The sequence below is a fragment of the Poecilia reticulata genome, chromosome 17, assembly GCF_904066995.2.
Source record: "Poecilia reticulata chromosome 17, P_reticulata-male-v2, whole genome shotgun sequence".
Classification (NCBI taxonomy): Eukaryota; Metazoa; Chordata; class Actinopteri; order Cyprinodontiformes; family Poeciliidae; genus Poecilia; species Poecilia reticulata.
The window spans coordinates 16,840,620-16,854,450 of NC_088846.1; the positions used below are offsets into that span (position 1 = coordinate 16,840,620).

Below are 13,831 nucleotides of genomic sequence, written 5' to 3' on the forward strand. Positions count from 1 at the left end.
GCTGCTCCTCGTACACCCTTAGAAATGGTTCTACTGTGCTATTACATACCCTTAGACCAGCTGTCTCTGAAGTACTTGAAGGGGCCCATCTGGCATAAATAACCTTGTGACGTTGGAAGCATTTATATCGCCTCCTTTTTCAGTCTTGATGCTTCGTTTGAGCTTCAGCTGAAATGCATTGATAAAGATAAAGTCACCAGTGATGCCCCGACGATCTTTTTTTGGGTTTGTAAACGAAGGATTTACAAATCAATAAGAATTACATATCTAATTCCAGAACCGTGGAGTAATCATTAACTAGCAGCAGTATTTTACCATGTCTTCTTAAAGTGGAGCACCTGCTACTGATCATAGAAGCAACAAAAGACATGACTGTTGCTAATATTGTTCCCGTTTTTGAGGCTGTAGTGAGGAACCTAGTGGCAAAAGTACACATATAAGTTTTAATAATTCTAGTGCACAAACTTGATTTGCAAGAAACTATGTAAATATTGGCTTGTTGTCATGGGATTTGGCTGCGTTGGAACATTGCCTCGCTCACAGAGCCACACCCTGTGAATCATTTACCAAAGCACACAAAACCTGAGCAAAGCGAGCACCAGTTTCAGCACAGAGATTCTGTTCCACAACAGACTCTGGCAGAATAAGAATTACAAGTTAGAACATGGGGCTTTTGAGTGCTTTGGGTTTTTTTTGTGTTTTTTTTCCCCCACTGAACTTTACAGAAACCACAATGATTATCTCTGCTTCAGATCTTACTTGAATTTATTCTTTTCAGCTCATTTAAAACTAAACCAGACAACAAAACTAAAAAAAAAAAAAAAAAATGCTCGACAATAAATATTTGATCCTCTTCAAGCAAGCAGCTTTATGGATATCTTACTGAAGGGTCTGACCTTGCATGTGTCTGAACAGTGGGATTCAGTTGACGGCAGTGTCACACCCCACCCCTCGTGTTCACGCCCTTGCGTTGATTTTCGCAAACTCTGTTGTCTCAGAATGTTGCAATAATCCCACTGACACTCTGCAGAAACTACACCCAGTCAACTGTAAACACATTCCTTTGCGGGTGGAATGTGCCTGCACACATAATTAGTGCATAAAACAAAAAAAAACAACAAAAAAATGGAAAAGCTTGCAGTGGAAAATCACCAAAAGACAAACAACAGAATCCCAAAGTCGGCACGTGTTTAAAAAAAAACAAAAAAAACATGGTTTTATACATAGAACACTGTATGAAATGTCAGCCAAAAATAGAATACAATACCTCAGAAACTATACAGACAAAGCTGACGATAAAAATGCATTTTGTTCTCTGTGAACACAAGATTAATAAAAGCTAAACAATCAAGTCATTATAAACAGATTTTAAGCTTTAAATTATCTTCATATACATCTTAATTTGAACATGACCAAGTCTATAGGAAGAAATTACCACAAAAGAAAGCATCACATGACTTGTGTGAAACTGATAACTGCTTTGTTTTCAGTGCAAAAGGCTTCTACAAAAAAAAAGAAGAAAAAAAAAATCCAAAATGTCATAATGAAACACTAAAATAATAAACATTCAGCACCATACCAAGCATTCATAACCCAGGCATCTATATCTTGTACAATGGAAAGTAAACCTAAACCACTTCATTATCTTTTTTTCATCTCTTTGTACAGACTTCTCCAAGAGTTTTGAACTTTGGCCCAAGTGTGTTCAAAAAGTCAAGATTTTCTTTGTCGCCGTGCTCACTGCAGCATCCCACGGAGCCGTGGACAGACTCATTCCCCTCGTAGTCATAGGAGTGCATGATATCACCTGCGTAGCGTTCGTCCCTCTCTCCTCCCATCATGGCCAGTTTCTGTAAGATCAGAGTAGTAGGGAGAGAGGTAGTGTGTTACTGTGTGCAGACTAAGCCTGGATGATAAGAGGTACCACATTACACAAAGTGATAAAACAAGACAGCCCTCAGGATATGACTGGCAGTCTGATATTACAGCCAACAAGCTGCAGAAACATTATTTTTTCACAGAAAAAAATATTAAAGTTCACAGAGGAGACCACCACAGCTTACAGAACAAAATTATATTACAAATGGGAGTTTCTTTAGCTCATGCAGTTAACGCTAGATTCATTATATTTTACAGAGTAAAAGCTTTATGTTCACCTTCAGTTTAACTCTTGAACATTTTTTTGCTAATTTACACTCCTACATCAATTTAAAAAAACATCAAAAAATGACTGCATGTTTTTTTGTTTTTCTTTTCCCCCCCAAGTCTTACCTGTTTCAGATAAAGGTCATGTGTCTTCCAAGTACGAGATAGATTATTGTCCATAATGTATTGATCATAATCCATGGCATTCATGTTGAGACGTTGACTCCCCATGGTGTCAAAATGCTGACCGTAATTATCAAACCTCCTAGAGGACATTTTATTCATTGTATTAAGGCCGATGGACTGTTGAAATCCATTTTCATGCACGCTATGGCCTCCAATTGTGCTTGTGCTTTTGTTTCCCAGCCATCCAGTGTTCACTACAGAGCCCTTCATTGAATCTTTTACTCCCTGCTCTAATGAAGTGCTCGGAAAAGCCATGGAATCCTGAAAAGCAAAGCATAGCAAACCGTGAGTTAATAAATCATGCAAAGCTAAATGAGTAAATTAAGGTAGCAGTGGGTTTTCTAATTCCCAACATGGTGGCAAAAGGCTTACCACTTCATCGCCGGGGGCCTCTGTGTTCGATGGAATGAGGATTCCTCTACTGTATCCTTCGTCTTCAAGTGTAACCTTCTCTGGCTTTGTAGTGCAAGTGAAGAGCAACAGTAAACCTGTAATGTTACAGAAAACAGAATAAATCTTTAGAATGCTGGAAGGCTTAGCATTTGCCAGACATGTCAACTTTAGCTCTTTTAAGCTTAAGCATTCGACTTAGCAAAAACTTGAAATAGTTCAAGTTATCTGAAGTGTTACAGAAAAACTGCTAAAATTACACCCGGAACAGATCATTGCTATTGTTATTTTTTGCTTTTGCACTCAATCTGTTTTTAAAAAGGCAGGTCCTGGAAACTGTGACATGCCGTTGGACGGCCCAGACACAGTTGGAATGTTTACAAATTAGAACTAGAGAGGCTACGGCTACAGTTAGCAATGTGCTAACAGTGCTGCTAATACAAGTTATTAAAATGTCCCCATGCTTTGTTTTTAACATTGTTTCATCGTGTAAACCTTTCCTATATTAAGCTGTTGACGAGAATTTTAAGTTTGTCAAAAACACACATTTTGTAGGCTCTGCTCATAATTTACGAATTACCAAAACATGCTAAATTAAATAGCTACAGTGGGATTTTGTTGTACATCTCTAACCATTTTCAAATATTTACAGGATTGACATTGGCAGCGCTTTTGAAACTACTGGTACGTTCTGAAGTCCATTTTGCCACTCCTTATCTCGACAAGGAGTGGCAAAATGGAGTTAGCAGCTCAGCATGGTGATATCAGCATAAAAGGTTGATTTATCAGAAGGTTTGTGCACTATTATTAATCATAGAAATATAAGTATGATGAAAGATATGTGCACAAAAGCTATATACAGTAGTAGTTTTTGCTTTTATCAAACAGTGGCTGAGTGGTTTATTCACATTCACTTCTATGGTAGCAGGAAAAACTAGTCTAGATAAGAAAATATCTGATCTGCAAATATTTAAACGTGCTCTTTTCTCAGTCAAACATTCATGGAACCATGCTAAAAGTACATTAGTTAACACTAGGGGTGTTTGACATAAAATAAATAAATAAAATAATACACTGCAATACATGTATATTTTCTATATGCCATGGCAACAGCAATTAGTTTGTGACCTCATGTTAAACTAACATTACTAACAGAAGGCAAAGTAGGTTCAATGTTGTTTTGTAGGTGGTTTATCATAGACTACACATCCACCTATATCGTTCTGGGCTTTTTTAGGAAAGTGTTATTGCAAATTGAGGGAAGTACTCAATAATACAAGTTCCAAACTGAAAAGAATTGTAATAATACCAAAAATATACATAAATCACACAGCATTAGCTGGAGCTGAAGCAATTCAACTTTAACTATGACAGATTGTTTTAAAACCACAGAGAAAGGACACTTATTTTGGATCTGGTGACAGCTTTGCAATTTGTGAAATGGCATCAGAGAAGGTTAGTTCATCTGCTTTTCTCTATGTGGTAAAGGTCGCAAAGTGTAAATGAGAAAAAAAGAAGAAGAAAAAAAATATGCATATATCGCAGCTGATATTGTTGCAATATTATTACTATTGGAACATTTTCAAATATTATGCACCTCGAGACAGCCAGTAACTAAAATCTTTTATAGGTGCCTCAACGAGAGAGTAAGCAGAGATGCTGTTCCCCCATTTTTTTTTTTTTTACTTTTATGTGATCTCTACAAGGGCACAGTTTACTGAACAATTTATTTTAAATGAATATGTTTAACATAACTATATCAAGTTAAACCACTAGTTGCTAGTTAAACTGACTAGCTGCTAACCTCCCACAGATCTGTACTTCGCAATATCAGGTCATTGATCTCTTACAGATGTAAACTTTGCGGAATCCTACGCTAAATTTTAATGAGCCATTCAACTACATCATTCTTTGGATTGTTTATCATCACCGCAGAGGATCTACTAGTAACATAATAGTAAAGGACTCACAGAGCAGCAGAAGGAGGAACAGGGGCAGCAACAAGGTCAGGATTCCCAGTGGTCCCAATTCGATAGAGCGACCTTTTTTTATGCATGCTCCGTTTGTGCACTGGCAGATCCTCACTGTCGTAGTCTGAGTATCACCAAATCCCTGCATGTCTGTGACGATGAAGGAGACCTTGTGAAGCCCTATAGGAAGTTCTGTCTTTTGATTCAGCATAGCCGCCGTTCCTTGAGAGGAAACAAAATTAAAAACAGAAACTTTTTTAGAAGCTTTTATATTGCCATAAATGTAAAAACAACCCCTCGTACCTCCTCATGGGTTATGAATTTAACCCATGTGAAGCAATGTACGAGCCGTCTCTAGCTTCAATGTCTAACTTGGGAGTAGTAATAGTTTTTAACTAATTACCAGACTTCCTTAAAATTAGTTTTTAACCTGATGAAACTGTCTATTACAGCATGAAGAATCATGAAACCTTAGCTAATGTCCATATCAGTGCTATATTGATGAGCATGTATACAGCCCAAACATCTGCTGTTCTGACTCTATTGAAACACACAACTTTAGTACCAACCATTGTATGAAGACACATCCCAATTTCCGTCATGTTTTGCTGGCATGGAATAGCTGAAGGGGCTGGAAAATGGAGTGGCGTCATTGTCTTCAGCAACAACCACCAGGGAATTCAGGCTGCCATCAGGTTTTTTACACATCGTCAGTTCCTTTGGGATTGTTGGCTTGTTGTCATTTTCATCCCCTATCACAAGGATTACGGTTCCTATTCCTGATTTAGAGGCTGAAATTCCAAAGTATTCCATTAGTTATCAGATGGAAAAAAAAAAACATGAACATGTCTGCACAAAAACCCTTACGTCATACACGAGATTTCTTTTTTTTACCCCCTATCTTTATGACTCCAATGAAACCGATGACAACTTTCACCGGTAAAGAAGTACCAGTCAGATCAGGCAAGATCATCTGAGTCATTCACCAGGAATAGAGAGATTGTATATTCAACAGATGTTTTCAGGTAAAACAAAGACGGTATGTTCAGACAAGTAGAAAGGTGTGGCTTTAATCCTAAGCAGTATTTGTCTGATGCGGATCAATCATCAAAACGGAGTCCGAAGGAAGAAGGAAGAACAACCTGTACAACGTGAGTATAACAAGCAATCTTCAAAACCACCAAATCCGTTTGGGTTTTGGCAAACATCCATCATTAATTCTTTCGCACACTATCTATAATAATAACTTCAGTAGGGATTCTTTTCTAAGCTGTTTTAAGGAATAAAATGTTTTTGTTTGTTTTTGTTTTTTGGTGGGCACTGGAGTTCAAATATATACTTTAAAAATAAAAAGAGGCTTCACATTTTGTAACTATCAGGTACAGAATTTTAAAAAATAAATAAATAAATAAACACACAAATTCTGACTTTTTGGCCCTTTCTCTGGTCATACTTGCTCCTGACTTTTCAGATCTTCTCTGTTAGTCATTATCCAGCCATCATCCTCTGGATATTCTATGGATAATGGCTGGAGTAGCACACTAGAGTTCAAATAAGTGGCATACAATCAAACAGCTTTTGCATTGTTTCCGTATACCATACGTTTTTTGTTTCTCACACTGCTTTCTGCATGGTGAACAACAACTTACTGGCATCAACAGCCTTGACGGTGATGTTGTAAATCCCATCCTGGACAAGAGGGGACTCTCTGTCAATGGTGTTCGTAACCGTCAGCTCTCCAGTATTGGTGTTCACTCCAACCCATGATCCTGGATCAGACACCTTGTAATACCTGGAAAATAATACAGAGCATGCATCACTGGTCCACATCACCTGTCGAGGTCTGAACTTTCTTGTTCAAGAGACCAACATTTTAGGGAACCTTTATAAATTTGCTGTAATCATGTCAATTCACTTAAACCTTATTTAAAATAATTAATAAAAAATGATTACAATATGCCAGCACTGCTCTTGGTCTCTGGATCAATAGCTTTGTACGTCCCAATCACTGTGCCATTTGGTATGTTTTCTTGGACATTGTAGCGAACAGTAGGAGGAAGGAATTCCGGGCCTTCGTCAATGTCGGTGACAGCAACCTCCACAGGGACGGACATCCAGCTGGAACTGGCTCCAACCAGCTTTTCTTGATTCTGGGCCGAAATCTCAAGCATTACTTTCTTGTTCGTCTCATAATCTAAGGGCTGGAAAATGGAGAGAGGCATAAGAAGAAAATACAAAGCTAGAAATAAAAATTGATTTCCTGTGAAAAACATGAATAAATTGTACTAGTACTAAGACATTCATGAGTTTGACATCAAACCCACCTTTGCAACATAAAGAAGCCCCTCATTTGTTTTGGGATCAGTGTCAATTCTGAAATTTCCATTTTCATTTCCTTTCGTGATGACAAATTTGGCAATCCAGTTGGGTGTGTTTATTAAATCTTTGTCATTCACGGGAATTCTCAGGATTAGTTTGTCACCCTCGTTCTCTGGAACTGTAGCTTTATACTGCAGAAAGAAAAAAAAAAACATATGTTTTATTTGAATTAGACATGAGTTGGCTACTAGTAGTCAGGTAAAGCAAAGTTTTCAAAAAATAAACAAGGCTACCAAAACAACTATTTTCTGCCATGCACACTGCGTGGCAGGGGGCAATAGTAAGGACTGGATACTTTGTCCTTGCATACAAAACTGATAAATACGGCTGTTCAGCAGGGGTTCATCCAATATATTTTTGTTAGAATTCTATATATCAAAGCATCAAACATAATTGCAATTTGTTTATATTTTAGTAGTAGTAATTTTTTTCTGTTTCAAATACAATCCAGCAGCAGATGTTTGTCTTAAAGGTCTTTTTTGTTGTAGCTTGTTTTTTTGTGCAACATTAAATTGTGATGTTTTCACTCAACATTAACATGCTATGAAAATAATAGAAGTCTACTGCTGGACTGATTCTTTCATACATTTATTCGTTCAACGATTTATCTATTACTATTATTATGTTTATTTAGGTTCTAAGCACTTACTGAACTTTGGTTGAAAGTCGGTGGGTTGTCGTTGATGTCTTTCAAGGTGATTGTTGCGGTAGCAGTGCTGGAAAGACCCGCTGGTGCACCCTTCAAATCTCTGATCTCTATAGTAACCATATGCTTTTCTTTTGTCTTAAAATAAAACATAAAAAAAGGTCAAGTGGTGAAATGGGAGATAAATTTACACTAGCATGTTGAATTTAAAGAAACAAAATCAAACAACTTCAATGAGATAGCAGGACTCACCTCCCGGTCCAGCTTCTTAGAGATTGTGGAGATGACACCGGTTTCGGCATTGATGGCAAAAAAATCCAACCCATCAAGGAGCTTGTATCTGATCCTCACATGGTCTGTATTGGGATCATCTTTGTCTGTGGCATTCACTTTCCCCACCAGCTCAGCTATGGTGGACAAGATGTTTAGTCAGAGGATGTTGACAGAGCATGTTTCATATGCCATGACCATTGGGTGTTTGCTTCTCCTTACCTAAGCTTTGCTCAAGCACAGTAAACTCAAGCTTGCCTTGGAACTCTGGCGCATTATCATTTACATCGTCCACTTTTACTACAATGTCCAAAGGTAAATCTCTTGGCACATGGGATATTTTGTCCAAAGCATTAATCGTTAGCTGTAAACATACACATATTTCAGCATGATCAAATATTAATATGCCAAAAAGAACTGATAGTTCAACTAATATTTACCATCAGAATAGTAAACAAAAATGCCTTAAGCAAAACAAGGTTCTGTTGTCACAAAAAATAATAAAGGCTGAGATTTAAGATACTGCATTTTTACTGTACATCTGTTTATGGTTTAATAGAGAATATGTTTTCTCATATAACATTAGAAATATATAAGACTACTCCAATTTGAGACTTTTAAGTGTCTATGAAACTTCTAAGCGCATTTTCTTGCACTTAGAAGTTTCACTTGGCAAAAACAATTTAAATAAACAGTACAACAACTGTTACATTATCCTTTTTCAGAAATCAGAAAAACAAGCTAATTAGATTTTTTTATGTTGCATTGTACAAATGTATTTAATTTAAAATAAACTAATAAATTAATCATTGAAATGATAAAGAAATGGAACTACTAGTTTTAGTAAAAAAAAATGCATTTCAGAGATAGAATATAAAATCAAGTAAATAAGGCAGGTTGAGATCAAATGATAAAGGTGAGAAGTGGACTATCTCTAAAACCTACTGTATACTGTGCAATCGTTTCTCGATCCACTGTCTTGTGCACGTACAGAGCCCCATCTTTACTGTTAAGACTAAAAATGCCAGCTGGGTCCAGGTTCACACCACGTCCTTCGATGGTGTAGTACACATCGTGTGTGGCTTGTGAATCTGAAACAATCTATAACAGAGAAAAGAAATTAAATATCTTAAAATAACAACAACAACTTTACAAGAACGTGTATTATATCTAACTTGCCTGTGTTCAAACAGCTAGCATTGCACTTGATTGTAAAAATAGGATTGCATACAACAAGAACTGCACAATATTAGAAAAAAAAGATTTTATAATGATTGACCCACATTTTTCTGCTCCATCTTTCTGTTTCACATATCCTTAGAAAAATATTAGAATTATAGAATACAATGTCAATATGATTATTTTTGGGGGTTGGGGGCGACTGGTTTTTGCAGTGGATTTGATGGCAATGTCAATAAATTCTGAACCTGTTTCAAAATCTGACCAAATGTAATCATTGTGCACTGTTTAGCAGTAAAGCTACATTTCTGAATGCAAGCTGAAGCTTGTTTCCTAATAGCTGCATTTTATATTTAAAATATTATTTGTTGAACTGTTTGCTATTACAAATTTACATACAAAAATCTTGTGCTAATTGTCTAAATGTCTTTTTAAAAAAAAACGTTATTGCATTATAAGTCAATATGGAGGAAAACCGTCCACATTTGTTTCCCAGTGAGATACGTTTTTACCCCCTGGAATTATGTTGAGTGGTCATTGAAAAGCAGCAAAAGAATAACAGTAATTGTCCTAAGGTGTTGTGTTGTGTTTTTAATTTTTTGTATCTTTCGTCCTCTCCTGTATTCCCCTTTACTTATCTCCCTCTGTCCCTCCCTGTAAACTTTGAATGTATGTACCCTCACTCATCTTCTTAGGTGAGGGTAAGATTATACAGGTGATTATCTTAGGTGATATATATATATATATATAACATACCATTTATGGGAAAACATAAATGGGATGTTTTCCAATTTATCATGAGTAGTAATAATGAAAAAATATATATATACATTAACCATACCGTTTCCAAGAATTTCGGGAAAGGCCCTGCGTAATTCTCCAGTATGTTGATGGGGGGAGGACTCCAGCGTCTTTTTGTGCGCTTCAAAATTACTTGACCATTTTCCTGTAATGTAAATAAATTATTATTATTATTATTTAGATTTTTGTTATTTTATTTTTAAAAAGCATTTGCTACTTTCTTACATTTGTTTCCTGCTTTGTACTGCAGACAAGGTGAACTTCCATCTCACTTCCCGGCCCACTATTGTCCTGAGCCCTCACAGAAAATGTCCGCCCTCTGGTTGCCACAGAGACAGGACTTAGTGCTACTATCACCCCATTGCTTTGTATCGTAAAGCTAGGGTCCTCCACAGTTAAACGAAGAGTCTTGGGGTCACAGTCAACAGCTTCAACTAAAAAAAAATAAATAAATATATAAGATGTCGAAAGAGAAGAAAGTCTCTCTCTCTCTCTCTCTCTCTCGCTCTCCCTTTTTCTTTTCAAAAACTAAGCCAGATCAATGCATTATTTAAAGCATAATACGTAGTTATTATAGACAGACTGTATAGAGGTACCTTTTGTGATCTGGTATCCAACTGGAATGGTTTGTGGCGAAACGACGTTTAGAGAGGCAGGAATATAACATGACTCCACAAAGGAAAGGATCTGAGGAGGAAAGCAAGTCGACCTTTTAAGTTACAGAAGTCGCCTTAAACTGAGGCGGGTTATCCGCACTTATCCATGCGTCGCTTTTCAGAAAACAATGTTGACAAGCACTTAAATTAAGTATCGGCCCGAATAAAATACTCTTTAAAAAAGACTTACCAGCAGCGACAAGACAGGATAAATGAGAACCTTTGTCATTTTAGAGTAAAGGCAGTCGGACTTTGTCCCGGAGCGACTCAAGAAAAGTCCACCTGGAGTTGCTCTCCAGCTCAAATAATGACAGACGTTCTAAGATCTCGCTATTAGTTGATTTGTCACCCGTCCCTTTCTCCGATTTGTTACAACGTGCGTGGGCGGACTGTTATGTTCTGCTCCGTTCCAGCCACTAATGGCACACACTCAACCAGTCACACCTAGCGGGACACGCCCTGAACGGAACGATATCTCAGAGGATCACCTTAGGGCGGCGTATTGTTGAGTCCAGGGTAGGGCATAGCTCCTTTTTGCAACTAACTTATATCCTGGCATTTCTTGCATTTATTTCTTGCCAGTAGGGGGAAACATTGTCCAAGTTTTGAATGGACTGAAGCCCCCATCCCCCCCTTTCTGCAACTAAAACTCTCAAGGTAATAATGAAGTCGAGCAGGTGATTGTTGAAGTCAGATAGCTTACACTAAAGAATTTTGATATTTGATTAATTCACTTTCACACGAGGGTATATAAAAAGTGTAAATAGCTGTGCTCCTCTCACAAACCACAGAAAATGCAAGGCTATTCAACTTTAGAAGACCTCTCCCTGGTATGTACACAGCTTGACCCCTGCTGACTCCTCCCCTTCTGCAGCCTCACTCAAACTTTCTGGCAAGAGGGATCAGTGCTGGGCTCCTTATTTAACACCACAGGAATGTGAGGTTGAATGGAGTCTGTCATGAGGGAGGATGTTTTCCCACCACGAAACGCTCACTATCTCTGTAAACTACTGATAAAACTAAGGGGCCAGAGGCAATTATATGGAGAGAAAATCCCCAGGGAATTCAGCATATGGGGTAGTGCTTGTTTAGAAATGCTTGGGCAGTTGAGGAGGTGGGGGGCTGGAACAGGAAAGGTGAGAAAAATGTCAGGAAGACAGCCTTCTGTGCGTCATGGGTGTGGACATAATGAAAGGAGACGTAGCTGCGAGTCTGGTGAAAACGCAAAAAAACACTGAGCAAATGATCCTTTCTGTAGTTTGCCGCAGGCTAAAGTGAAAGTTTTTACTGTTCTCAGTTTTCTTCGTGTTTAGAAAGTGAGCACTGTTCTGTTGATGTGTCTTTCAGTTCTTTTTCTTGCAGCTGAACCACTCATGGAGGAATAAAAATAAATAAAAAAAATACCAACAAAAGAAAAGTTAAAGCATGTTTCTTTTAAATCGTTTAGGTATCCCAACTTTTGTTGACTTTGAAGAAAGTGAACAGTGAGTCAGTTGTCTGGACAGACTCAGAATCACACAGCATGACTAAATGGTAACACACCTGGCCAGGAATTGTTCTTGCTGTTTCGGTGTGTGTGTGTCAGCGCTTGCGTCACACTATTTTCAATCACACGTTGATATGACAGCAGACAGTGTGACACGAAAAGCTTGAAGGCAGACTGTTCTCGACTCCCTCCGTTATGAACAATAATTAATATGATGACACCGTCTCTGACAAGGACATCTGACATGTACCTTTTTCCTGCACATACGCCCAGAAAAGAACACCACCCTATACACCTTGTTCTGAGTTATTTGCCGTGAGGCTTTTGTGTCACGTGAGCTGAGGTTTGCCAGAGAATATTAGGGAGTAAGCAAGATTGCATAAACCAAGTAACAGAGTAGACAGGTCTGGGTTGAAGGTGTGTCGATGTTTACTGTTTTATTGGGCTATAAAACAGTATTCCAAATTTTGAAAATGAAAAGAGTACTGTTTATTCCTTTATCTGAAAATTAAGAGAGTATTGCTCAACTGCAAACGTACAAATATATGGCTATCTATTACAAATCTATCCTTTACAGATGAGTGTCAAGAAAAAAAAACAAAAAAAAAAAACATCTTGTCAGATGAGGCAAAAGCAGAACTTGTTGGGATACATGCTGATATGATAACAGTGAAGGGAAAGTCAACTCTTTGCATAGCCCTGAACATACTACTGTCACTATGATGGAAGAATTATGATGTGTTTATGATGTGGTTGTAACTAATGTGAAGATGAAGAGAGTCAAATACAATACCGGCAGAAAATATTTCAGCGACTGCAAAAGTGAAAGAGGTTTCCTTTTCAGCAGGGTAAAAACTCTGAACACGTCAGTGCCAAATTGTAATCATTTTTGATCAAAGCATATTCATGGTAAGAAAGGGCTAGTCAACATTTAGACCCATATCCAGCTGAGAAAGTATGGCAATTCAAGAACGACTATCTCTACAGATGCCCCCTTCGATCTGAATCAGTTGGAGCCATTTTGTAAAGAGGGAAAGCCATGAAGTTCAGTTTACAAATCTGTAGAGACAAACTAGAAACCAGATAAATTAAGTTGAATCAACTGTATTTATTGTCAATGTAAAGTGAAGCCCAATGGAATTTAGATCCAAGATTTGTATACACACTGTGTACAGTGTGAAGTACAATAAGTGACTAAATACACAAAGGCATTGTGTACATGTCTGCACAAACATGAACAAAAGCAAATAGTGGAAATGTTGTCTTACAGTAGGACATGCTCTGTAAGTTTTATTAAACTTTTTCCTCTTTCTAATACACATTTTGCTGCTGCAATTGGATTGAAAGGTGACACACACCACACTTTCCAAATTTCATTTGCAACAAAAAAAGAAAAAAAAAAAACAGGGATCTTTTTTCTGTCACTTCACAGTTATGAGTTGCTCTATAAACTTTCAAAAACATGTATTAAAGTTTGTGGTCGTGACATGGCGAAATATAAAAATGTCCATTAAGTATGATTACTTCTTGAAGGAGCTACGGCATTCAAATCTTCATCAACTGTTTATGTACCACTTAACGAATGTTTTGCTACAATCATAATGACATTCGTCAACTTTTGCAATCTGTTATTGCTCAGTACATGGAGCACATGCCATGCCAGCACATGCCATACCTAAATTTGCGTTGCGTGTTGTACAGTTGCCCCACCTTGTTTTCATGT

At 37.5% G+C, this 13,831-nt stretch overlaps 1 protein-coding gene across 1 annotated transcript; it reads right to left on the reverse strand.

The window, feature by feature from the left end:
• Positions 1-747: 747 nt before the first annotated feature.
• On the reverse strand, positions 748-11,066 carry dsc2l (desmocollin 2 like). The gene is made up of 16 exons (XM_081598558.1): positions 10,813-11,066; positions 10,563-10,653; positions 10,192-10,400; positions 10,007-10,111; positions 8,932-9,087; positions 8,209-8,350; positions 7,969-8,123; positions 7,720-7,854; positions 7,016-7,201; positions 6,645-6,892; positions 6,341-6,483; positions 5,261-5,482; positions 4,692-4,913; positions 2,704-2,819; positions 2,272-2,592; positions 748-1,850 (listed from the first exon to the last, which is right to left on the reverse strand). Exons 1-16 carry the CDS (start codon positions 10,849-10,851, stop codon positions 1,653-1,655), a joined length of 2,688 nt encoding a protein of 895 aa, XP_081454684.1. The 5' UTR covers positions 10,852-11,066; the 3' UTR covers positions 748-1,652.
• Between the last annotated feature and the right edge of the window lie 2,765 nt (positions 11,067-13,831).

What these genes read in the sequence shown, in the direction of transcription:
- dsc2l (XM_081598558.1), bottom strand. Translation starts at nt 10,851, where the DNA reads ATGACAAAGGTTCTCATTTATCCTGTCTTGTCGCTGCTG. An exon ending in CGTCAAGGCTGTTGATGCCA is followed by an intron (nt 5,483 to 6,340) that starts GTAAGTTGTTGT and finishes TTGGAATTTCAG; the next exon opens with CCTCTAAATCAGGAATAGGA. An exon ending in ATGACCTTTATCTGAAACAG is followed by an intron (nt 1,851 to 2,271) that starts GTAAGACTTGGG and finishes CTGATCTTACAG; the next exon opens with AAACTGGCCATGATGGGAGG.